This window comes from Cryptococcus depauperatus, chromosome 6 (genome assembly GCF_001720195.1).
Source record: "Cryptococcus depauperatus CBS 7841 chromosome 6, complete sequence".
NCBI lineage: Eukaryota > Fungi > Basidiomycota > Tremellomycetes > Tremellales > Cryptococcaceae > Cryptococcus > Cryptococcus depauperatus.
Window position 1 is genome coordinate 438096 of NC_089473.1, and position 21797 is coordinate 459892.

At 46.1% G+C, this 21797-nt stretch overlaps 9 protein-coding genes across 9 annotated transcripts; 2 read left to right on the forward strand and 7 right to left on the reverse strand.

Moving 5' to 3' along the window:
* Nucleotides 1-344: 344 nt before the first annotated feature.
* Nucleotides 345-1144, reverse strand: L203_104913 (cytochrome c; the record flags this gene model as incomplete). Its single annotated transcript, XM_066214286.1, has 7 exons — nucleotides 345-353; nucleotides 408-481; nucleotides 540-570; nucleotides 628-648; nucleotides 743-886; nucleotides 946-977; nucleotides 1114-1144. The coding sequence occupies 7 exons, from the start codon at nucleotides 1142-1144 to the stop codon at nucleotides 345-347; spliced, it is 342 nt and encodes a 113-aa protein (XP_066070383.1).
* Nucleotides 1145-1437: 293 nt separating this feature from the next.
* L203_104914 (uncharacterized protein) lies at nucleotides 1438-1871 on the forward strand (the record flags this gene model as incomplete). Its single annotated transcript, XM_066214287.1, has 4 exons — nucleotides 1438-1440; nucleotides 1492-1500; nucleotides 1550-1738; nucleotides 1830-1871. 4 exons carry the CDS (start codon nucleotides 1438-1440, stop codon nucleotides 1869-1871), a joined length of 243 nt encoding a protein of 80 aa, XP_066070384.1.
* A 293-nt stretch (nucleotides 1872-2164) lies between these two features.
* On the reverse strand, nucleotides 2165-3324 carry L203_104915 (uncharacterized protein; the record flags this gene model as incomplete). Its single annotated transcript, XM_066214288.1, has 3 exons — nucleotides 2165-2243; nucleotides 2296-2612; nucleotides 2662-3324. 3 exons carry the CDS (start codon nucleotides 3322-3324, stop codon nucleotides 2165-2167), a joined length of 1059 nt encoding a protein of 352 aa, XP_066070385.1.
* A 433-nt stretch (nucleotides 3325-3757) lies between these two features.
* On the reverse strand, nucleotides 3758-4881 carry L203_104916 (40S ribosomal protein S4-A; the record flags this gene model as incomplete). Its single annotated transcript, XM_066214289.1, has 5 exons — nucleotides 3758-3887; nucleotides 3937-4336; nucleotides 4393-4573; nucleotides 4630-4707; nucleotides 4879-4881. 5 exons carry the CDS (start codon nucleotides 4879-4881, stop codon nucleotides 3758-3760), a joined length of 792 nt encoding a protein of 263 aa, XP_066070386.1.
* A 547-nt stretch (nucleotides 4882-5428) lies between these two features.
* Nucleotides 5429-9710, reverse strand: L203_104917 (uncharacterized protein; the record flags this gene model as incomplete). Its single annotated transcript, XM_066214290.1, has 9 exons — nucleotides 5429-5460; nucleotides 5514-5895; nucleotides 5943-6437; nucleotides 6484-6684; nucleotides 6732-7190; nucleotides 7244-7468; nucleotides 7518-7727; nucleotides 7775-8707; nucleotides 8760-9710. 9 exons carry the CDS (start codon nucleotides 9708-9710, stop codon nucleotides 5429-5431), a joined length of 3888 nt encoding a protein of 1295 aa, XP_066070387.1.
* Nucleotides 9711-10666: 956 nt separating this feature from the next.
* Nucleotides 10667-13131, reverse strand: L203_104918 (uncharacterized protein; the record flags this gene model as incomplete). The annotated part of the gene is made up of 7 exons (XM_066214291.1): nucleotides 10667-10856; nucleotides 10906-11194; nucleotides 11244-11393; nucleotides 11443-11682; nucleotides 11739-11916; nucleotides 11968-12254; nucleotides 12306-13131. 7 exons carry the CDS (start codon nucleotides 13129-13131, stop codon nucleotides 10667-10669), a joined length of 2160 nt encoding a protein of 719 aa, XP_066070388.1.
* A 264-nt stretch (nucleotides 13132-13395) lies between these two features.
* L203_104919 (uncharacterized protein) lies at nucleotides 13396-13839 on the reverse strand (the record flags this gene model as incomplete). Its single annotated transcript, XM_066214292.1, has 1 exon — nucleotides 13396-13839. The coding sequence occupies one exon, from the start codon at nucleotides 13837-13839 to the stop codon at nucleotides 13396-13398; it is 444 nt and encodes a 147-aa protein (XP_066070389.1).
* A 667-nt stretch (nucleotides 13840-14506) lies between these two features.
* Nucleotides 14507-15314, reverse strand: L203_104920 (uncharacterized protein; the record flags this gene model as incomplete). Its single annotated transcript, XM_066214293.1, has 3 exons — nucleotides 14507-14657; nucleotides 14809-15173; nucleotides 15306-15314. 3 exons carry the CDS (start codon nucleotides 15312-15314, stop codon nucleotides 14507-14509), a joined length of 525 nt encoding a protein of 174 aa, XP_066070390.1.
* A 300-nt stretch (nucleotides 15315-15614) lies between these two features.
* On the forward strand, nucleotides 15615-21482 carry L203_104921 (uncharacterized protein; the record flags this gene model as incomplete). The annotated part of the gene is made up of 7 exons (XM_066214294.1): nucleotides 15615-16073; nucleotides 16123-18656; nucleotides 18717-18913; nucleotides 18965-19549; nucleotides 19609-19859; nucleotides 19920-20435; nucleotides 20484-21482. 7 exons carry the CDS (start codon nucleotides 15615-15617, stop codon nucleotides 21480-21482), a joined length of 5541 nt encoding a protein of 1846 aa, XP_066070391.1.
* Nucleotides 21483-21797: the final 315 nt, after the last annotated feature.

Sequence of the window (21797 nt, forward strand, 5' to 3'; positions counted from 1 at the left end):
ATGCCACCGCTGTCGGCATGACACAGCGTTGGGATGTTTTCCATACTATGCTTATACCTCGATCCATCAGTAGTCAATGCATCTAGACACACGAGTGATTTTCCATAGACCTCAACAAAGTGATGGCCCACTGAGTGGGAGTCGTTGAGATGCTTCATTGATATGGACCAGTCGATAGGACGACTCAACATGGAGAGTTTACGGGAGTCAGACGAGACCATTGGAGGGGGTACGACCAAGGGGTCGTTGGAGTGGCCATGTCTATAGATGAGTGGGTGCATGTGCTATGGATAGTGTGCCATATAATCCTCTCCGCCCTTGAAACCTGATGAAATGGGCGACATCTACTTGGTCTATAGGATAAAACATCAACACATCGTCGCTAACCCGGACCAAAGCACACTTACAGCCTCTTCGAGGTGCGCAACGAGGTCGTTCCTGTCCTTGGCCTTTTTCAAACCGGCAAAGGCCATCTTGGTACCTGGAGGAGGTGAGTACAGTGTTGCGAATGTGTGCGACAGTGGAAGGGCTTGACGTACCGGGAATGTACTTTTTGGGGTTTTCAAGATACTAGGATGAATATGAGCGAGATGTTTCGTGAAACTGAATCAACATGTCGTCACCCACTTCGAAAAGAGTCTGTCCGTCCTGCATTGTACGTTAGTATATAACCTTGAGGGATGGCACAGTTCGCAAGCAGCCGCCATTGGCCACTCTTGTCTAGGACCATATCCAAACTCACCCAAGTAACACCTTTGTTAACATTGGCAGCAGTGTATGAGTAGTTTTCGGCTTGACCAGACTTTCGGCCAATGATACCGTGGAGATTGGGTCCAACCTTGTGGGGTTCACCAGCACCAAGCGTGTGGCATTGAGCGCATCGCGTCTGGAGGTACGGAAAACATGCTGTCAGTGAAAGGTCGAAAAAGAGGGATGTTGTCCAACCTTGAAGATACCAGCACCCTTGGAAGCATCGCCTGAATACGTTGTCAGTCAAAGATCTTTGAGGCATCCTCGGCACATTTTGATAGTCAACTATCGCGAGCACCCACAATCATAGCGGCGCAAAGGCTTTACAGAGCAAACATGCGACATTAAAAATGATAAACTTACCGGGAGTGTAAGTGTCGTCCTGCTTGCCCATTTTGACAATACTATGCGTTTACAAGGTTGTGTTGAAGATGGGAGAGAAGAATAAAACGAATGAGAAGGAAAAGAATGAAGGAAGAAAAAAAAAGTTGATAGGATGAAAAATACTAGACACTGGATGGATCGACGGCGTTTTCCTTTTTCCGAACACTTCCGACGCCCAATCAGCTTCCTATGAATTGACTTGCGAGCCTATGTGGTATATGTGAGGGGAATAGGCGCGCTACCATGTCTGTACATTATCATTTGGGCAGTTTATATTTTACTTTTCATTTTAATACATCTACAATGGTGAGTCATGAACAAGTCGCATAGACAATCGTTTGCTGACAGGGTATGTAGGGCGGCGGCGTGAGTATACATGATGGGTATGCCCAAGACACCCACTTACATCTTGCAGGGACAGTATCCTTATCCTAAAGAAGTTTGGACTCCTTCGGGTGGTTGGTGGTCCCGTCCTAGTAATTGGAAGGGAAATACCGCATTTGCTATTGCTGGTATCGCGATCGCTACTTTTGGCGTCTGGAGATTCTCTGCCAACAGAGAAGAGAGGCATATTGCGCCGACGAGACCTATTCCCTCACAGATGGTGAGTCAATCTGTCGCAATAGGGCTGTTTGGGCTACGTTCAAGCGATTAGGGTTTACGGGATAACGCAAATGCTGACCGAGTTGTCATAGTGGTCACCACAAGCAAGGGAAATCGGCGTCAGACAGGAATAGACTGGTTTGCATGACATGCATGAGATGAAATTGCAGATCCCAACAGAGTTGTGCAAGAGACTCGTCTGTTGATGATGTCAAGGATTGTAAACTTGACAACTTTTCATAACCAAAGCTAATTTCAGTCTTTGTTCATGGAACAATTATCCATTTACAACTCGGCCGCGCAAAAGCTCAAATGTGTCCAATGTCGCTGCAATTCACAGCACCGTACAGGCAAGTAAATTTGCGAGGCTGAATCACGACAACATGCAATATACAACCAGAGTGTCTTGATTGCGAAATGATTCAAATCAATCATCATATTCCTCTCCGCCTATGTAAGAATGAGTGTTGAGACTGGTTTGGTTGGGAGGGGGTAAAATTCCTTCCCTACCAAGGCGTCAGTATGCATTTACGACAGCAACCTAGCGAATGAACGCACCTTTGGAGCAACCCCTCTATTCCATCCTCTCGAATATCCCAATCAACACGAATCCATTTCTTTTCCAGTTCGCCGTCTTTATACGCTAATATGGCTGGTAAAACATCAGGATCAGGTTGACTTTTGGGTAGCCCATTTTCATCCAATTCTTCTTCTGCTCCTCCTTCATAGGTAAAGCTGGATGAGGATTTAGGAGGAAGAAGAGAAAAATCAAGAGCTGAGGCGCGCGCGCGGTTCAGCGATATGGAAAAGCCAATAGGGAGGTTAAGGGAAAGATGAAGTAACGAGGCAAATAAAGTGTCGCACCGTGGTAACCCCTTTGACTCGTTAAACTTTTGTTTGCTCTTGGACGGAAAGCAGACTTACCGGTTCGTATATCAAGACAATCGCCCAACCTTTCCTCTCAACAGCTTCGACAAATTGCTCTTTCCCAATCTCTCTCAATGCTCCCTTCCTCACGCCCCATTTTATATCATCGTCTCCAGACATAACGTCCTGGGATCCTTCTTTATTCGACAGCGAGGAACCAATTTGTCCTTCTCTTTCTAGTCGTAATTGTTCTATTCTCTTTTTTCTCAACTTTTGCAGTTCTTCGTCCTCATCTTTCTCCTTGGCAACAAGCTCAGCTTCCTCATGAACAGTCAAACCAACTATGGCCTTTCGCTCAAGTTCAACAGATTGAGCAGCAGCCTCGGCTCTTTTGGCTGCATTTTGATGAGCAACAGCAGTTCGATGGTCTTCAATAACCCCTTTGACGCCAGTTTGCGGGCCGTTGTGATTCAAATATTGTTGGCCAATGTCTTGTCCACTACTTTGCACAATATTCCGCTTCCCGCCAATATATCCCTCGTCTGCCAACGCTTTGCTTCTTTGATTGCTGTCGTCTTCAAGCGCAAAAGACTCTAAATCTGATCCTAGTTCATCATCAGTGTTAATAGGGGAGGCAGAGGAAATACTGCGAGTCGGAGAAGGAGGTGTTGGGTCGGCAAAAAGGGAACCATCTAGAGCAGCTTTCTCGAGGGCGTCCATTAAGGATGATATTGATTTTATTGTACTGCCAACAGCAGAATATATACAAAAATCAAAAGATAAAAGTATTGAAAAAGTCTAAAAACCAAAAAAGTATGGATATATTGGTGAAAGTGTAAAAATACATATCAGCAAGTTGCACAGACTTTCTTGATTATGGATCAGTAGCTTGTTTATCTTGATCATTGTTTTGTTTTCACTTACAACACTTTAAACCACTTGATATCTTGCAATAAGAAAACGAATATACAAAAACGCCAACAGTCTCATGATATAACACCATGGAGATGGGTGTATAAAGAGTGATGTTGTCAAATCATTTAATGTCAAGTAATGAAACAGAAAATATAGCTCATGTGCATCGTAGCAATACACGGCTATGCCTTTGCCATGAAAAAGTCTGCATTGCCGAGTACAAACATCGACATCCACTTTACGCCTCCTGAGCCCGCTGCCTCCTTCTCTGGTCACGCTCCTCAGCAATAGAGAGCTTGACACCTTTGCCCTTGGGCAAAGAGACCTGAGCCTTGGAGCCCTCACCAATAACGAAAATGTTGGAAAGTCTGTAGAATAGGTTAAAACAAATTCACAGCGTAGTGAAAAGATACACACCTGGTAGCAAAGGTCCTGTCCAAGACATCCTTGACATGGACAATGTCAAAACCACCCAAGTGCCTCTCCTTGTGAACAATTACACCGGATCGACCCATGTTACGACCGCCAGTAACCATGACGACATTTCCGGGCTCGAGTTTGATGTGGTCAACAATTTTGTTCTGAACAAAGTCAAATTTGACGGTGTCATTAACCTTGATAGCAGGGTCGGGGTATCGAATAGTTCGGCCGTCGTGGGTGACAATGTGAGGAACACCCTTGGCACCAAGTTGGTGCTTTTTGACTTTCAGGAGCTTGAAGGTAGCCTCCTCGGGGGTAATTCGGTGGATAGTAAATCGACCTTTCACATCATAGAGTAGACGGAAATGTTCTCCAGATCGCTCGATGGAGACAACGTCTTTAATGGTTGGTCAGTCGGAAGAACAGCTACAAGATGCAAAAATTTCTACTAACCCATGAAACCAGTAGGATAAGTTTCGTCGGTCCTAACCTTGCCGTCGACCTTGATAAGTCGCTGTTTGACGATAGCAGTAACTTCACGGCCAGTGAGAGCATACTTCAGACGGTTTCGGAGAAAGACAGTGAGGGGAAGAGACTCCCTAAGCTTGTGAGGACCGGGAGAGGGACGAGGGGCCTAAACAAGAGTGTCAAATACTTGGGTCAAAGACCTAACAAAGTTTGTCTGCTTACATAGGTGCCGCCCAACTTGTCCAACATCCATGAGGAAGGAGCTGCCAAACGCTTCAGGTGCTTCTTAGGACCTCGACCCTGTTGCGCATCGTTAGCGCCTGCTTATCCAAAAATCCGTCATGCCGTTTATGAATATCTCCATTGCTTCTCTCCGTTGCTTCTATACATTTTGGGTTTGCCTGCCACATCTTCTCTTCACCGTGCTTGCTGCTCTGCTATAAAAAAAGGGCAAAAGACTCTACGACTCACCATTTTATTGCTTGATGTGTGAAAGAGCGAGTCTTTCTCTGAAAAGTAGAAATAGCCCAACCCATCCGACGCGGCGGGATTATCTTCTACGAACGGTACCAAATATAAATCGCCGAATGTGGCAGCTTTATCTAATCGCCGATAGAATCGCTATCGAACTAATCTTCCGTGCGTCATCTCATTGTATTTCTAGTTTTCTTATGTTTTTAGTCAAGTTTAAAGAACATCGCTATATCTTTTATGATATTATAATAGAAAGAAGCATAGAACAAGTAATAAATGCTTATGACAATGATTGCATTTTGGGGCAGACAAGAAGAATGATTGCAAGAGATGGAGAAAAAAAGAAAAGAATTGGAGCACACTTGCTCTTTCGTTGACTATGATTACAATGATAATCACCTAGTTTTTGCTGAGAACTGAAATAAAGTATGGATATGAACAAGAATTGATAATGACCTAAAGAAACAAATACGGGAGATGTAGTTGAAGGTGAATAAGAGGTTTACTAGTCTTACAAAAATAGACAAAGATATGTTACTCGCAAAACCTACTGATGCGAAACTTGCATATTGCTCATCGCTAATTCTCAATCAGACACCTGTTTGCTACCTTGAAATACAGCGAGGACTCACTCTGCGTCACGCTCTCAAGGTCCCCTGACGATCCTCCACCATAGCTTCCTCTACCAGTGAGATTCGTCCTAATTGAATGGGATCCCATATGTGGAAAATTAGGTCCTGTAGCAGTATTTGGGCTTGAATTCACTGCCGTAGGCGACGGCGGCATAGGTCCAAACACCGAAGACCCACTTGAGAGAGCTCTTGAAAAATTGAGCTGAGATATATCGAGGGATTGGTGCCTATTAGATGAGATACGTGGTTGAGAGTGTGGGTGACGATGCGAAAAAGGATTCCCATGACCAGCAATGGCTTGTCTCAGTCGGTCGTTGATAATTGGATCTGAATCACGTTTCTGGTGATCACTTTCAGTCCGAGTTGGAGCGGGCGGTTGTTGCTGTTATGTGTCAGTTTTGCTTTGACAACTTTTGAACTCAAACTTACATTTGATCCATGCCAAACTTCTCTCATAGGATCACGATGACTCAAAGGATCGACATGTACGGTACCCGACCCATTGAACAATGCTCTCACATTTTCTCCATGCCCCCTCGGCATACCATTCGCGAATACCTCTCCTTCCTCTGTGGCATCTACATTACCGCCAGTGGCTAGTAACTTGCTGTTAAAATGCGAAAAAGCATTTTTGAACGAGTCACCTCTCCTACTAGAATTCTTTGGATAGACTGAAATGTTTTGTTGTCCCAGCCATTCTTCCAAGGCTTCTCTAGCAGTGTCCAAACAGTGTACATTACTTCTTTGGCATCGAAATTTGAAAATTGCCTCAGTACCGGGAGATAACCTAATAGGGGGGTGTATGGCAATTTGGTGGTCATGTTTGACTCGCTCGCTAAAAATGACAAAGTCATTAGAGGCTACAAGGCGAGGAAGCTCAGGGTTAAAAGGGATGTGAAGGTCAGCCTCAAAGGGAACATGATTCTAGAAACTGTCAGAGCCATGAAAGCTAATAGAAAAGGCTGCTTACTAAGAGCATGGCAGTAGCGATGTGAACCTGAGATTCAGGTCCAAACACCGTAACAATTTCACTTCCGGTCTCCTTGTACGGAAATCTCACAACTGAGTTTGTTTTTTGCTCAATGTCATGAATGAAGATACTCTTCTCACCCAGAAGAGTTCTATGGTATTTTCTTGGGATGGCAACGCTTTCAAATGTATAGTCCTTATCCTGTGTGATGGATAAGACAGTGCTCAGGAGGCAATATGAATACTTACCTTTGGACTGACCATCTCCATCACCGCCTGCTTTAGATTATCCAAATTCGCAGCATTTTTCGCCGGAGTTCTCGCCACAACATTATCCTCATTATCTCCATAGCCCCCCAATGCAGCAAATTCTTCCGCATTAGAGAATTTGACGTAGACTCCATGCAATTTCATTATTTTTTGTATGTTTCTCCCACTCACTCCGATGATGCGTTTATGATAACTTTCTGGAACATGGAAAGACATTTCCGCAGGAAGTTCTTCTTGGAGCATCATGAGCCCTTGAAGGGCATCTCTGTCGTCACCAGCAATATCAATAAGAAAGTTGTAGTCATTGAAAGTTTCAAATTTGATCTTCACGTTGGCCATTTTCATGATTTTGTTTATCTTGCCATTCTTTTTGCCACTAATGAAGTCGCGATGTTCATTGGCCAGTTCTATTTGGAGCCGAATTTCTCTTCGGAAATCCTGTAATCTTGTCAGTCTCATATTTGATTCCAGACGATAGTCAATAATCCTACCTGGACAAGCTCCAATTCCAGAGCCATCATGACAGCTGCTCTCACCTGCTTCTCTAGACCGTACATCTCGAAACAATTACTTTTGAAGACCACTTCAGCGCCTGAGGTATGAGCGACTTTCTTCAGTATAGGTTGCATCTGTGCTGGATTGAGAGAAGACTGAGGCATGATCACGTCAACAGTCATAGGAAGCAACCATAAAGAAGCAACATAAAATTGGCAAGCCTATTTATGTCAGATCAGCAAGTGATTTAAACATTATATTGAGGCGTACCAATGCCATAACACTCCGTATTGTCCTTTCAATATTGACGCGGTGATCGCCAAAAACGGTGATCAAGCTCGCTTGACTTCCAACTGACGGAACTTGAATATAAGTTCCGTTGTCATTCATTATAGTCCTGATCTCATCAATCTTTTCTGTGAGGAGCCAGTCAAGTTTACGGGGAAGGATAGGAGTATCTCTTGATATCACCAGTTTGCACTGATATCCTTAGTATGCATGCCAATGAACACCGATGACAGACCTACCTTCTGCATAGCAACGTTTAAAAGCATATCTCTAGCCCTCTGCACGCCAAAGAACTCTCCAGTAATCCAGATCTCGTTGGATTTGCCCAAACGTCCTTGTTCTCCACCATGGATACTTAATCCGGGGTGATGGCCTCCAAAGCGAGCAGCAGGATCTAAACTCATATTCATATGAGGCATACCCATAGACACATTATGAGACATAGGATTGGGCATACTATGGTAGTGACTTTGAGCGTGAGGAAACTGAGGAGGATGATGATGAGACGGCCCAGCTTGGTGGTGAGACATTCCCATACTGGGATGATGAGCAGGTGGAGGTATAGGGGAACCGATTCTACTCGGGCCATTACTGAAATCGGTATGCATCGAACTCCCTACCGCATGGTTATGGTTATCCGACATTGGCGGAGGCGGACCATGATTAATCGGATAGTGCATGCCTGGACCATTATAGGACATTCCGCGTGTAGCTGAAAGGTCCATATTGACCGGCTGAGGCTGATATGGGTAATGAATGTGTTGATGGGGATTATATATTGGCGGAGGATTACGACCATGTGGATTATGTTGGTAGTGATGAGGAAAATTAATGTTCATTCCAGGCATGCCCATATGAACGCTTCCCATTCCGTTTAATCCCATTCCAGTGGCAGGACCGTGAGGCATGGTATTCGCTATTTGTATACCTATAGGGCCAGCAGGCTGCAGCTGCATAGGACTCATACCTCCCATACTCATTTGAGAGTAACGATAGCCGACACCTTGTTGAGATCCTGGTTGGGGAGCATTAAGAACACCGACAAGAGCAGTAGGATAGTAGATGGTGGTTGCCGTCTCTTCTTGAATCTGTTGAATGAGACAGCGCTTACGGCCAGCAATGATGTTGTGAAGTTTGTAATCTATATCACAAGACTCAGCATGCAGACCATTCTGAACAAGTTGAGTCAGCTAAACGTTTTGATACTGTAGCAAACCGACATACAAGGTCATCAAACATGACCAGAATCTTGAGTTTGGCAAGTTCCACACTTTCAGTCGATCCTGAGATGATCAATTCACACGTCCTCTCTGTCTCCAAGCCAACTGCCCCACTAAAAGACTTTTTGCGACTACCCTCGTCAAGCGTGCCACCTGTTCTCTCTGCATGCGCGAAATCTTTTCTGCCCTCAAAGGCCAGCTGTTCCAGTGGTGTTTTGAGCTGCTGATGAGACTTTAAGCCTTTCTCGTCTGCCATTGCAATAACAATGCCGCCAACAGGACTAGAATCATCAGGTATAATTACTTTGATTTCGGCTTCGCTTTCAGAGACAATCTCTTCTAGTTTGCGAGCAACATCGGCCTTCAAAGGGCTTATTATTGCAAAAGGCGATTCAAGAACGTCAGAACGGGAAGTTTTCAAGGTGAAGCTGTTGCTTCTGGGTGTTTCACGCAAGATATGGCCTTTTGCGGCCATGACTGGTTGATATGCTCCTGTGATGTGAAAGTTCCATACAATCGTTGTCGGGATAGACAGATCATCATTTTCTGATTGAGAGTGTTCAGCTGGACAAGACCCGACATCTTCACCAATTCTTTCCCTAGTGACTGTTACTAAACACCCTTCCCGCGAGGTAATTTCCAAAACAAGTTTTTGTACAGCTTGCCAGTCTTTCTCAATCTGATCATGGGTTGTGATGGAGCGGGCAGTTTTCGCTAGTACTAAAGGAGAGAGATTAATGCCTGTGAGAGGTGCAGTGCCGGTGGCAGGGGCAGTAGAGACTGTGGCAGAGGTAGTAGCCGAAGTAGGGCCACTGCCAGAGACACTCGGTCCCGAACCCGGTGTCGACCCAACTGTCTGCGCTGGTGTAGAAAGCGAGATCTCTGGTGACTGGGTATGTTGAACAGACGATATAGGCGGAGCGGGGTATGTGAAGGATGTTGTGTAGATGTCCATAGTCGGGTTACACGGTATAGTGGTACAGGTAACAGTAGTTCAATTTGAGGGTATACGCGACGTCTTTGTCGCTTATGCAGTTATTTCGCCCTGTAAAACATCAAGTATTTGTCAGTATTAGACTTGTCTAGAAGGAAGCCCTCGGATTATCGTCGATCTATGTGGTCAAGTCATGCGGGAAAGATGGAAGGTCGTCAAAGCCGCAAACTTTCCGATTCTCTGAGTCTCCTCTGCGGAGAACAAACTAGATTGCGGATCATGAGATACCAAGGCTCGGTGCACAATACAGGCTGCACTCGACTGAAAAGCAAGTAAATCCACTTGACAGACTGGCTGGATTTTGTAGACCAGTGAGATGGTACTATCCGTATGACCATGCAGATGTCAATGTAGCGCCATTGATGGGCAGATACAGCTCTTGATCTCGCCAGAGACAACGATGAAACATTGACTGTATAATGAACCATTCCGCTAACAAGCGATAGCAAACGTGACTTACCTAGGTATCCAAAAGACACAGTCTTTGACCCAGCAGCGATATCGTTGCTGCCTTGGACAAGTCCCTTCGTATTGTAAAGTATTGATATATAGTTTGCTCTTGGTGTTATACAGTTGGCCGTAATGAATGGTATATTGAAAAACAAAATGACAATATTGAAAAGAGCCTTCTCTTGTTTATGAGACAGCTGAAATTGAGCCAAGTGCGGGATTATAAGGCGCCATTTCACGACGCGGACGCGAGCCTAAAGTAAAATTATGTAAGCAAAGTGGACGCGTCTTGAACGCGTTCTATTGAAAATATTTGTATTAAGGAAAGCTAACCTGTGAGCTGTGATGGCTATTACAGACAAAATACATGCTATGCCAGTGAGATAGTGATAATAGTAACAGTTTGTCAATCGTTGCTATGCTTGTGTGATAATGTAAAATGCTATTCAGATTGTCTAGAGCTGGAGCTACACCTCCCCCTCTCCATTGCTTGAGACTCCCTTCCCTTTACTCTGATTCGACCTTACATCAGGAGTGTTGAGATTCTTCTCTTTTAGCGGGCCATTACTCTCTAATGTCAGGCGGTGTTGAGGCGTAGTTGGCTGCTCAATCACAAATGGATCATCGTCGTGTTCTCCAGGTGGTACCTCATGGATGCTTTCTGACTGTAAGCCATCACGTATTAGAGTAGACGATCAGATCTCACTCATCAATCATTTCATCATCTTCTGGTTCATCCCATTCGCCATCTTCGCCTGCCAAAAAAGGATGTCTGAGAGCCTGTGCAGCTGTTAATCGTTTCGTAGCATCAAGGCGAAGAAGCTTGGACAAAAGATCAAGGATATGATCCATGAGACAGATATGCTCGGCAGCCTCTTCTGGCGTAGGATTGGGGGAGTGAGGAGTATAGAGATGAGGGTTCAGTCTGAGTATCAGCTCAGTCAGGGATGCCGGAGGGCTGTCTAGCGTGGGAACATTGCTGATCATTGTCCGGTCTAGTTTTGATTCAGTGCCAAGCGTACGTATACGGGTATCCCAACGTACTATGTAACAGGGCACACCTTTCCAGTGCCGTCCTGCCAAAAATGGCCGCAATCTCCATCAAAGCTTCTATATCATCACTTGAATTAAATGCCGGAAACTTTTGCGTCACTATAGAAAACAGCACAACACCTGCAGACCAGACATCCAACGCTTGAAGCTGTCAGACAAGGCTCGGGTGCAGGAAGGATCCAAGACTTACCAACCGTCTGGTCTGGACACTTCAACAAAACTTCTGGCGCCCTGAAGCCTCTCGTGCCGGCACGATTTGTCCGGATGGCTGGTCGCTTATCTTCGTGAGGAAAACCCACTCTACCTTCACCCAATTTCGACCGTTTCCGGGCATCGTAAACCGCCTGTTCGACAACCGCCGTTTCCCCAGTATTGACTTTGGACCCGTGCAAGCTGTGAATCGTCGCAGGAGCATGTTGACACGTAGGTTCTACCGGTGGACAGTAACGCTTCACGATGATCAGTCAAGTTTGCTATCCACCCGACCTACCTCGGCAAGACCAAAATCCACCAAAACGCCATGTTCTCTCTCATAATCAAACAAAAAGTTGGCAGGTTTCACATCACGATGGATGATACCCCTACGATGGGTATCCTTGAGGGATCGAAACAAATCTCGCATGTAGGATCGTATATGGGGAAGGTCCATGTGCTTGTAAAAGTGCTAGGAAGATGTTGCAGCGATCACTTAGACTCCAACCGATGAAACGCTCACCCGAAAATCATCGCATGGGTGATAAGGCAACACGATGATAACCTGATCTTCTTCTCTGAAGGCTGTAATCAACTGCGATACGTTTCTACACCCTCTCAGATTCTCCAAGATGGCCAACTCATTCTCTATCCTCACGGCGCTACTAGTCACCAAGATCTTTTTGAGCGCGACCCGAACGTCCCTCGTCGGGTCCTCGTCTGGGTCGTCATCCGTGAGACCTGACCAATACTCATTGTCGTATAAATGATACAGCATATCCCGTGCCAGATAAACTGAAGAAAACGTCCCTGGACACCGACATTAGTCGCCAAACGCCTACCACCTCGTGCGATACCAACCTTCACCTAGTCTGTCAACGACCCGGTACGCCTCTTCTCCATCCACACCGTCTCTCAAGATGCCGATGCTTTGCGTGAAATCCCTTATGTCTTTCTTGATCGCCGTCCTCTGTAATATCGGCCGGTGACCCATCTCATAGTCGTCCGTATCACCCGAATGGTAACTTTCCTCAAACATATCCTCCCCATTGTCCGATTCCTCTTCACCAGAACCACCATCCGCAAAATCAATCTCCACAAACGAACGTTTTCTCTGCTTTTCCAAAACCCGCGTCATACGATCCGGCTTGCTATTCTCGGAAGGAGCGTGTAGCGAAGTAGACCGGGTTTTGCGAGGCAACGTATCCAACGGCGGAGGCATCAGCGAGCGATCTGCACTCTTCTTTTCCAAAACCGCCGTGCTAGTCTCATGTTTGGCCAAATACCCGTCATGATCCCCAAGTGTCGTCGAATCCAGCGTGTTTGGCACCGCGTCTTCCACCATAAAATACTCTTCCTCGACAACCTCCAAAGCTCCCTTTCCCACACTCACACCGTCAGCCTCACCATGCCCCAAGACAGCCGTCTGCTCTGAGAAAAGAACACTGTCCGCCTCACTCGTATGAACCTCTTGACGTGTATCAGACATAACCTTTGCTTCCACATAACCACCACCCGTCTCCCTTTCGCCAGCACCCTCCGTCAAATCATCTCCACTGGCCACAGGTGTTTCCTCTCTGACGCGCCTACCTTGACGCGTACGAACCAACTGTGGAGAGACAGCAGCTTCCAACGCACGCTTCGCTGAGCGTGTAAGAACCAGCTGAGAATCGAGAGACGACGCCATGCCAAACTGACCCCGTCATCAAGATATATGGCAGGTAAAGAAAACGACAAAATGTTTTGTTAATCGTGTAGTCAAAAGTCAATCTAAATCTCCACTCCAGCATTGACTTTACCTTCCATGGTGGAGGTCAGAAGCGCGCCTCGGAGATTAAAATGGCCCTACACGATATGTCGTATGCATAACACGTATATATTTTTGCCCAACACGTCACAGTATCCTGCAACATACTTTCTTTTAATCAGTACTTATCCAACCATCCTAGTGTTACTCTCGCCTATAATATCCCCACCGTATGTCTGAAGATGGCTCGCCTTGTCCTGTAGTGGATAACTGCTGCATTAATTCCTCGACATCATCGTCAGCAACTTCGGTAAAGCCTAATATGGACCTTCCCCCCACGGATACACCATGCAGTGACAGCACCCCGTTAACGGGAACGGTAATCCGTTCATATCGAGAATTGGCAGAGTTGGCAGAGTTGGCACTTTGAAAAGATGGCTGCCCAGGCCTAGGAAGTTCGTCATTCCTCGAGCCTTGTTCGCTCCTGTGGGATGCAAAACTAGTGTTACCAGGATTCGGCTCGGAGGGAGGAGGGAGATTATACTCTGACCGCCTCGGGTTGTGACTCTGTGAATCATCAGCAGGCTGGGTGTCGGGCAATTCGGGTTCGTCTGCAACGGAAGATTGTTGATTTGGATCGCTCGGCATGATGAGAAAGGTTGTTTGATAAGAGCCAACACAGGAGCATTGGGTAGGGTATATATAGGGCTATGCTTGACCACTCTGCTACGGATACGTTACGCCATTTCAAAGGTTTACCGAAGCCATGTTGGTTTGCAGACACAAAGGAAAGTATGGAAGAATGGTCGCTTCTGATTCTTCTTGTCAAATTCCTTCTCCATAGTCGTTGTTTCAGCGAGATGGTGAATGGAGCGCGGTGTGGGATGACAATGTAGGATGGGTTGTACGAATGGGATGTCTCGGTTGGCGACTGCTGGATTAAGCCTTGAAAGGAGTTGGGTCGGGATTGGGAGCGGGTGCGGAGCGATCTGGATGTGTAAGGAAATTGGGAGAGGTCAGAGAAAAGTTTTGCGTCGGCGGTGGGGAGGGATGCTAACGCTGGTACAGATTGAGTGACCTATGGGCTGGGAAATGGGCCAGCGGCAACTTCGTTTCGAGTTTGGCGGTGTATAGGGGTGTTTCCTGTATATGGTTGTATTGACTCTACGGTAGAGTGGTTGGCATGGAGATTTGCCATGATGGGAGGAATGCATCGAGTTGGTGGGAATGGTATGATTGGGATGTCGTTGGTTGAGATTTCACTTCGACATGACTTCTTTATTTCAGTCGTTTCGCTGTTGGAAGGTTCAAATGCTTAGGGCGGGATACGTTGAGCTGGCGATGGCTTGAGGGCGTGCGACGAGTAATGGTCCGAGATCGTTGTCGAAACTGGAGCAGAGTCTTGGGCACGGTCAGCGTTTCCAACATCCACAAACTGGGAGCCGATGTAACAGTGCAAAGGTCCACTGTCACCCAGAGTCATTGGCATAGTAGGATGCATGGTAGTTCAATGATTAGAAGACATGAATCGATGTGCCTCCGGCTTGACACAAACGACGCTACACGTATTCTACCGTCTGAAGACTGCGTTGCCTTCACAACGGTGTCTTGACTAACAGAAGATCGCCATTTGCTTCAAGAAACACCTGGTTCTTCTTCTCAACTCCCCTCCTTCTCCACTCGGACAAGCTACTCGGGTTGACCACCCAAACTACCGCTTTGCCTTTTGCGTCTTCTCGTCCATAGGCTATCCCTTCACTGATACCCATCTCCCTGGTGACTTTACCCACTGCACCGCGGTTATTGGTGAGAACGGTCATGCCATGTTTGAGCCCAGCGAGAAAAGTGCGGAGCGTATGGGCAGATGGTAGTCGAGAGGCGTGTGTGACGCCAGGCTGAGGCCGTCGAGCAGCACGCTTGCCGGTCGACTTGTTGGTCTTTGGTGGAGGAGAAGGTACAGGTAAGGCGAAGGCCGAAGCTTGCTTTTTATGAGAAATCACTCATGTGTACAGATGCATTTATTAAGTATTCGATATTTCTAGGTGCAACACAACAGCAACATCCTAGTTCCATATAACGCCGGTAGTGGCAGCACCATCCTATCATCCACAAACCTCAGACATCTCTTCCAGACTCTATGCATCTTGGTCGTGCATGCATGCGAGAGGTTGACATTGCATTTGCTTCAAACTACTTCACTCTTTCATCTTGCATACATTTTTCCAGTCGAATGGTCTAGCGACTCTATAAATGATTTTGTGTGTGAAGTGGTGGAGGCGGGTGACATCGTTGAAATAAACTTTTGTGATTACTAAACTCTTGTTTTCAAGTCATTCTCAAAACTTATTCTTCAAGTCTCTCATGAAACTTTCCAACTATTACCCAAAGATCAGTCATATGCTATCTTGATTGCAGCTGAGAAAATGGACAACAATGCTGAAGCAGGTCCTTCTCGACTACGTCCGCAAGAGTCAACACCGCCTACGACACCTACAGCGTCAACCAAAACCAAGCGACGGTCATGGCTAGGTTTAGCTTCCCCAGTAACGCCTCTTTCCAAGGAGAGTCAGGAAAAGCGGAGAAACAGTACGGGAGGGTCTGAAGAGTTGGGACTTGGGCTGGCGACGATGAGACAGAATGCCGCTCCAAATGTTGTGAAAGGAAGCAAGCAGAAACAGTCTGATTCATATTGCAGTGAACAAGATGAAGATTTCGGCACCCATGAAGATTTAGAGCAGACAGTCAAGAAGAAGAAGAAGAAGAAACGGAGGTCTGGAGCAATAGATGAGCTTCTGGTAACAAGGATGGAGGATTTGGAACAAAGACATCCGTCAAGCATAGTTTCCGACAAGACGGTGACTAACGATGACCTGCAGCAGACGGTAGGAGTATTGATTTCTTCTGAAACCGCTCGCTTAACGTGAACTATAGTATCAAATAACTACTCCGCGGACATTCAAGCATTCCGCAAGTGATGGTGATCCATTTATTTCATCCAAACTTTTGTTCCCATCAGCACCTTCAATTAGTAATAGTTTTAGCGGAGGACCTGACTTGCCGCCTACTCTGCTTATTCCAAAATCTCGTTCGTCATCGCTTCGCTCTGCTTCTCCTACGGCGACGTTACAGACAAACAAGAATCAGCCCCCTCTGCCTGTCGACGTTGATCGTCCACTACCTCCATTACCATCTTTGAATATCAAAAGTGGGTCCAGTCTTGAGGTCCCATCACAATCTCAACCTGCAGTGGCTTTCGAAAATCCATTGGAACTCGGAAAAGACACAGCGACAAAGCATGGCCAGGACGACGGACATCGCAGTCGGTCTGCATCATCTCGTCGCTCAAAGGGTCAGTTCAAGGGACGCAGGATTTCGAATTCAGAGCCTTCAAAGACTCTTGGCTTAGGATTGCCCTCGGTACTTCTAAACCCATCTCGTTCTGTTTCGCGGTCTCGTTCATCCTCTCGTTTACTCTCCGTCTCTGCTCAAAGCTCCTCACCTCCACCCCTACCATCCAAACCTCACTCCGTGTCCACACCGCTTCCTTCCCGTCCACCTACAAGATCTGTGAGTCCCAGACCGACAATCGCATTTGTTGAGCCTCAAGAACTGAATGTTGATAAGCCAAAAAAGAAAGATGGCGTGAAAAGGATCGGATTGAAGAGAGCCGAAAGTCTATCAGGGCTATTTGGCAAACCAGTGTCCGCCACACGGGATGTGGAAGCGGCAGAGTCATCTCGGCCACTTGACAACCAGCCACAGGAAGATACAGAACTGGATAATAGCGGGAACGGAGGGGCTGGCAAGATGAGTGTATTAGAATGGTTAGGAGTCAAGAAAACAGTCAAAAGAAAGGTTTCAGAGAACAAGTTGAGGCGACCCTCTGACAGCGGACTAGGAAGTGCAGATTTGTCTTCACAAAATGGATATCCACAAGGGGAAGAATTTTGTGAAAGAGAGAACAGTATACATTCCACTACGAGTAGCCGACAAGGTCTCGATCTTCCAGTTTCTCCATTGCTTGAGAACAACAATCCCCTCCTTACATCTCAACCGGGCCCTAAGAAATTCTCCATGTTATTTAGCCGCCGATCATCTGCACAAAGTGCCAACGACCAGCCTGAAGCTCTTTCGGTTAAAACAGAGCCTCGTTCAATACCGGGTACTTCTATGCCGCCTCCACCGTCACCATTGTCTCAAGTTTCGTTCAACCTGCTCCACGTCGGCTCAGTCTCACCGATTGTAGCGGAGGCAAGCACTAACATGTCAATATCAAGCCCTGGTACGGAGAATGATGAATTCATCTTTAGTTCTGGCGGGAGTGGTCACTGGGGACCAGGCATGCGACCATGGATGGATGCTGTAGACCATCACATCTCCTCTAGATCATCAGTTGTTTCGACTTTAGATACTTTACTCGAGCAAGAGCAGATATCTTCTGCGCCTGAGCAACCAGTACCTGCCAAAGCACCGACAAAGTTGAAGGAGGGAAGAGCTCGGTCTTGGTCTGATGCTCCTTTGCCTCAGAACAGACAGCTTGATACCCTCAACACCGCCACGCTGTCCTCTCACGAAAGGTCTGACAGTCCTTCTGCAGCCTTCTCATCACCTCTGGTCTCACCCATGACCCTTGCCCATTCCAAGATAGAAAGCAGACATAGCTCGGGAAATTCTGCCATTCTTGGGAGAATGAAAAACGTTTTCCAAAAGCCCGGTGCTCGGACTCGGAGTAACAGCTTGTTAAGACACATGAATAATGATGTAGATGAGTTTGGAGGCTTGATAGGCAAACGCATGAGGCCTTCAGCTTCTACATCTTCAATGAGATCACGTGAAGCTGCCCATGCAGAAACTAAAACGTCAAATTCTGATGCAGGTTTGCAACCAGATCTACCCAATGATAGAAGAGGAACCACAGAGAGGCCTTCACGGTCATCTTTAACTCCTTCTTTATCATCTAACGCGTCATCCACACAGCATACAACCCATTTGGATCCTTCACGACTTCCCAAAGCAACAACTCACCGAAATCGAACCCGTGCGTCTACCGTCTCTCTTGCGCCCACATCTTACCATTTCGCACCTTCTCCTATCACATTCCCAACAGCTACCACTCCGCCTCGTCGTCGAGGTACCATCCGACGTTTATCTAATGGTTTCTTTCGTTCCGGATCGCCTTCTCCTCAACAACCATCTCTTTTTCCATTACCTCGTCGCTCAAGTGGTTCCGCTTCATCTTCTGCGACTGGTCTACCAGTATCCGGTTCAATGTGGGAAGATGGTTCAGTTGGTGTATTGAGTCCAAACGCTAGCCCACGACCCAGCACAGGAAGCTTGATCGCCAAATCTAATGCCGTGAATCAAATATCCACAATAAGAGATGGAGAGGAAAGTCCAAAACAATGGTTAGATAGAGTAACAAACATTATCGGTAGAAACGAACTCGCAGGCATTCTCGCTTCAAGGTAGGAATTTTGGCTATCTCGGTTGAATTCTTGTAAGCTGATCACATTACTGTTGAACAGTGGCGATAACTTTCACATGGAAGCCCTACAGCTATATATGTCATCGTTCGATTTTACACATAATGCACTGGATGTCGCATTGAGAAAATTGCTAATGCATATGGCCCTTCCCAAAGAAACCCAGCAGATTGATAGGGTAATCGAGGCGTTTGCCAAACAATATGAAGCCAATGAACCGGGTCTATTTACTGCCAAAGGTTGGGCCTTAATCCATTTTAGGACGATGTGCTATGCTCACACAAACATAGATAATACATATGTACTTGCATTCTCAATGATGATGCTTCACACCGACGCCTTCAACAAGAACAACAAAAACAAGATGACCAAGGTTGATTATGTACGCAACTCGCGTATGGACGGTGTTCCTCCCTTTGTCTTGGAGACATTCTTTGACAACATCACATTCACGCCTTTTGTGTTTATTGAAGATGATACACAACTACAAAAGCAATCATCCGGAAACAACACACCCTCCACTCTGATTTCTACAACCCCAACCTTTTCAACCCTTCTCACTACACCGCATCCAAACGGCAAACCCAAAATTGACGTGTACGACCTTATTGTCCGTGATGCACTCAATCCGTTGCGCGTAGATGTATCTAAACAGATTCCAGCCCAGAATCCGTACTCGTGTCTTGGTACAAGATCTTTCTTCGATTTTGAGGGTCTCAGCAGAATTTTCGCTTCCGCTCACAAACTTCTGATTCCTATACCGCAGAAAAAAGGCCCAGGGAAGTTAGCGACGCCCAGCAAAAAGCAAAGCATGACTTTTGAAGAGACCGAAATGTCGCTCAGAGTGACCAAGGTGGGGCTTATTTCACGCAAGGGTTAGTTTTTGTTCATCTGCTGTCAACCCAAGCTGATCCAATCGATGTCGTTCCCACAGATGAAGGAAGTGCAAATAGTGGAAAGAAATCTAGCAGACGATGGAGATCATGGAGTCTCATCCTTACCCAATCGCAGCTGCTCTTTTTCAAAGATCCTCTATGGGCATTAACATTGCTTGAGCAAATAAAATCAAACATGGTATCGGATGAAGGGGGGCACCTTCTGTTACCGCGAACAACTGTGTTCAAACCAGATGAGGTTTTTCCTGTGAAAGATTGTATTGCTGTGTTTGACCGTACTTGTACTTTGGCACGTCCCAAACGCTTTTTGTGCCTGGAAGGCCTGCTGACAGGTTTTCTCTTTATGTAGCCATCTAACACCTTTCGGTTTGTAATCTCTCAGACTCAGCAATACCTCATGCAGGCACCAGATGAATCTGAAATGAATGAGTGGACTACCCTTATTAATTATGCATCTGCTTTTAGAAGCGCAGGTATCAAGATGCGAAGCGGAACGATGCGGAAAGATCACGCCGTCTTGGCTGGAGCAGCTGCGGCAGCTTCTCATCAGAGAGAGGTGAGACGCGACGAGAACCAGCTCTCTTCGCGAGAGAGTGGCTGTAATTCGGAGAGGAAAGCTGTATTTTGGGAGGCAGGAGCCTACGGTGACGACCCATTACAAAGCCGACCTAAAGGAGAAGAAGTGAGAGGTATTGATGTTGACGGGGCAAATGAACAATTACATGAAGGTGAACAACTTGAAGAAGTATTTGGTGCAGTCAAAGCTGAATTGGCAGCTGGAAGAGGGATTGCCAGAGCTCATAATGATCCAAATAAACAGAGCGAAAGATCATATAACTATGCTTCTCGGTTAGCTGTGATCCAGGTGAGATTACCTACCATGTAGTGTGGGCTCTGCTGAAAAGTTACTTAGAATCATATTCGTGCTCTTCATGACAAAGAAACCGTCCTTGCATCTTCTGTCCGCTCATCATTACTTCTCGCCCGAAACATACACATGCTTACTCCCTTCCAAAAGTCAACTCGTGATCGTCTTGCTTCTTTTGTTCCATCTATAGCTCGCCGCGTTCGTAATGAACGTGTGACACTTGCGAAATTCCGCTTTTGGATATCCGCACTTAAACTTGAAGCCGAGCGCGCCGAGGAGGAATGGAAGGAAGTCCGACATGTGGCCCTTCAAGCTGCAGCAAGAAGTTTGCGAGAAGATGGAATCCAAGGTGTTGTGCAAGAAATTCACCGGGACGAATATGAACCAAAAGGTATACCAGTCCTTGAACTTCCTCAAAGTGAGGAAGACGGTGATCATATTAGCACTAGTCCTGAAGACATCAATCCTGGAGAATTGCCAGTCATGTTTCGTAGCTCCAGTGATAGTTGTGTTCGACTTCGGGAAAACAGCTTGAGTCTTACTATTAGCCAGCAGTCGAAAGGCGGGAATCAAAACACATCCTATCAGTTGCCTAATCCCCATGGAAGAGAACGGCAGTCCAGCGATGCAGAAGATGCCTCTGTCTTTATCTCAGGAGTGACCAAACCAAGAAGAGGAAGTAGTATGAATGATCACATGAAGAATCACGACAGGCAAGAAACCGAAACTAGCATTAAATCAGGCAATGGAAATACTCCATCAGCGTTTGTGGTAGAGAGTTCTATGGAATCAGGCGATGAAGAAAGCGACAAAAATCGGATATTCGAATCTCAGCGTAAGACCTCTTCTAGCACAGCACACAAGCTATTAAGCCATGTTGATGGGACCAAAGAGGAAGCAGAAGATTGGCAAAAAACAAAGGCTGCCAGAAGAGTATCTTTAGTCTCCTCGGAAGAGATTCATGATTGGGCAAACGCCCGTAAAGTCAACGCAGAATACAGTCGAGTTTTGGCTGAAGAAGGAAAGAACAAATTCGCATCTTAGTTATGAAGAAAACAAAAATTCCTGAGTGTGGACTATACGACCAGATATTTATAGAGCATCTTATCTCCTCATTCAATATCCCATAGATATATCATGATCATACATTTTGTCCCATATAGTCTATGCAATATCTTGTTGTGGTGATTCTAATCAGCTTTGAGCGGAAAAGCGTTCCACAATTATGAAAAAAGCCTTTGAAAAGCGATGACATGACGATTACTCCATGCAACAGTCCATACAAATAGAACAAACAACCAACCAACTGATCCAGCCTGGACATCTATTAATGCAAAACATAGATTGTAATGAGTAACT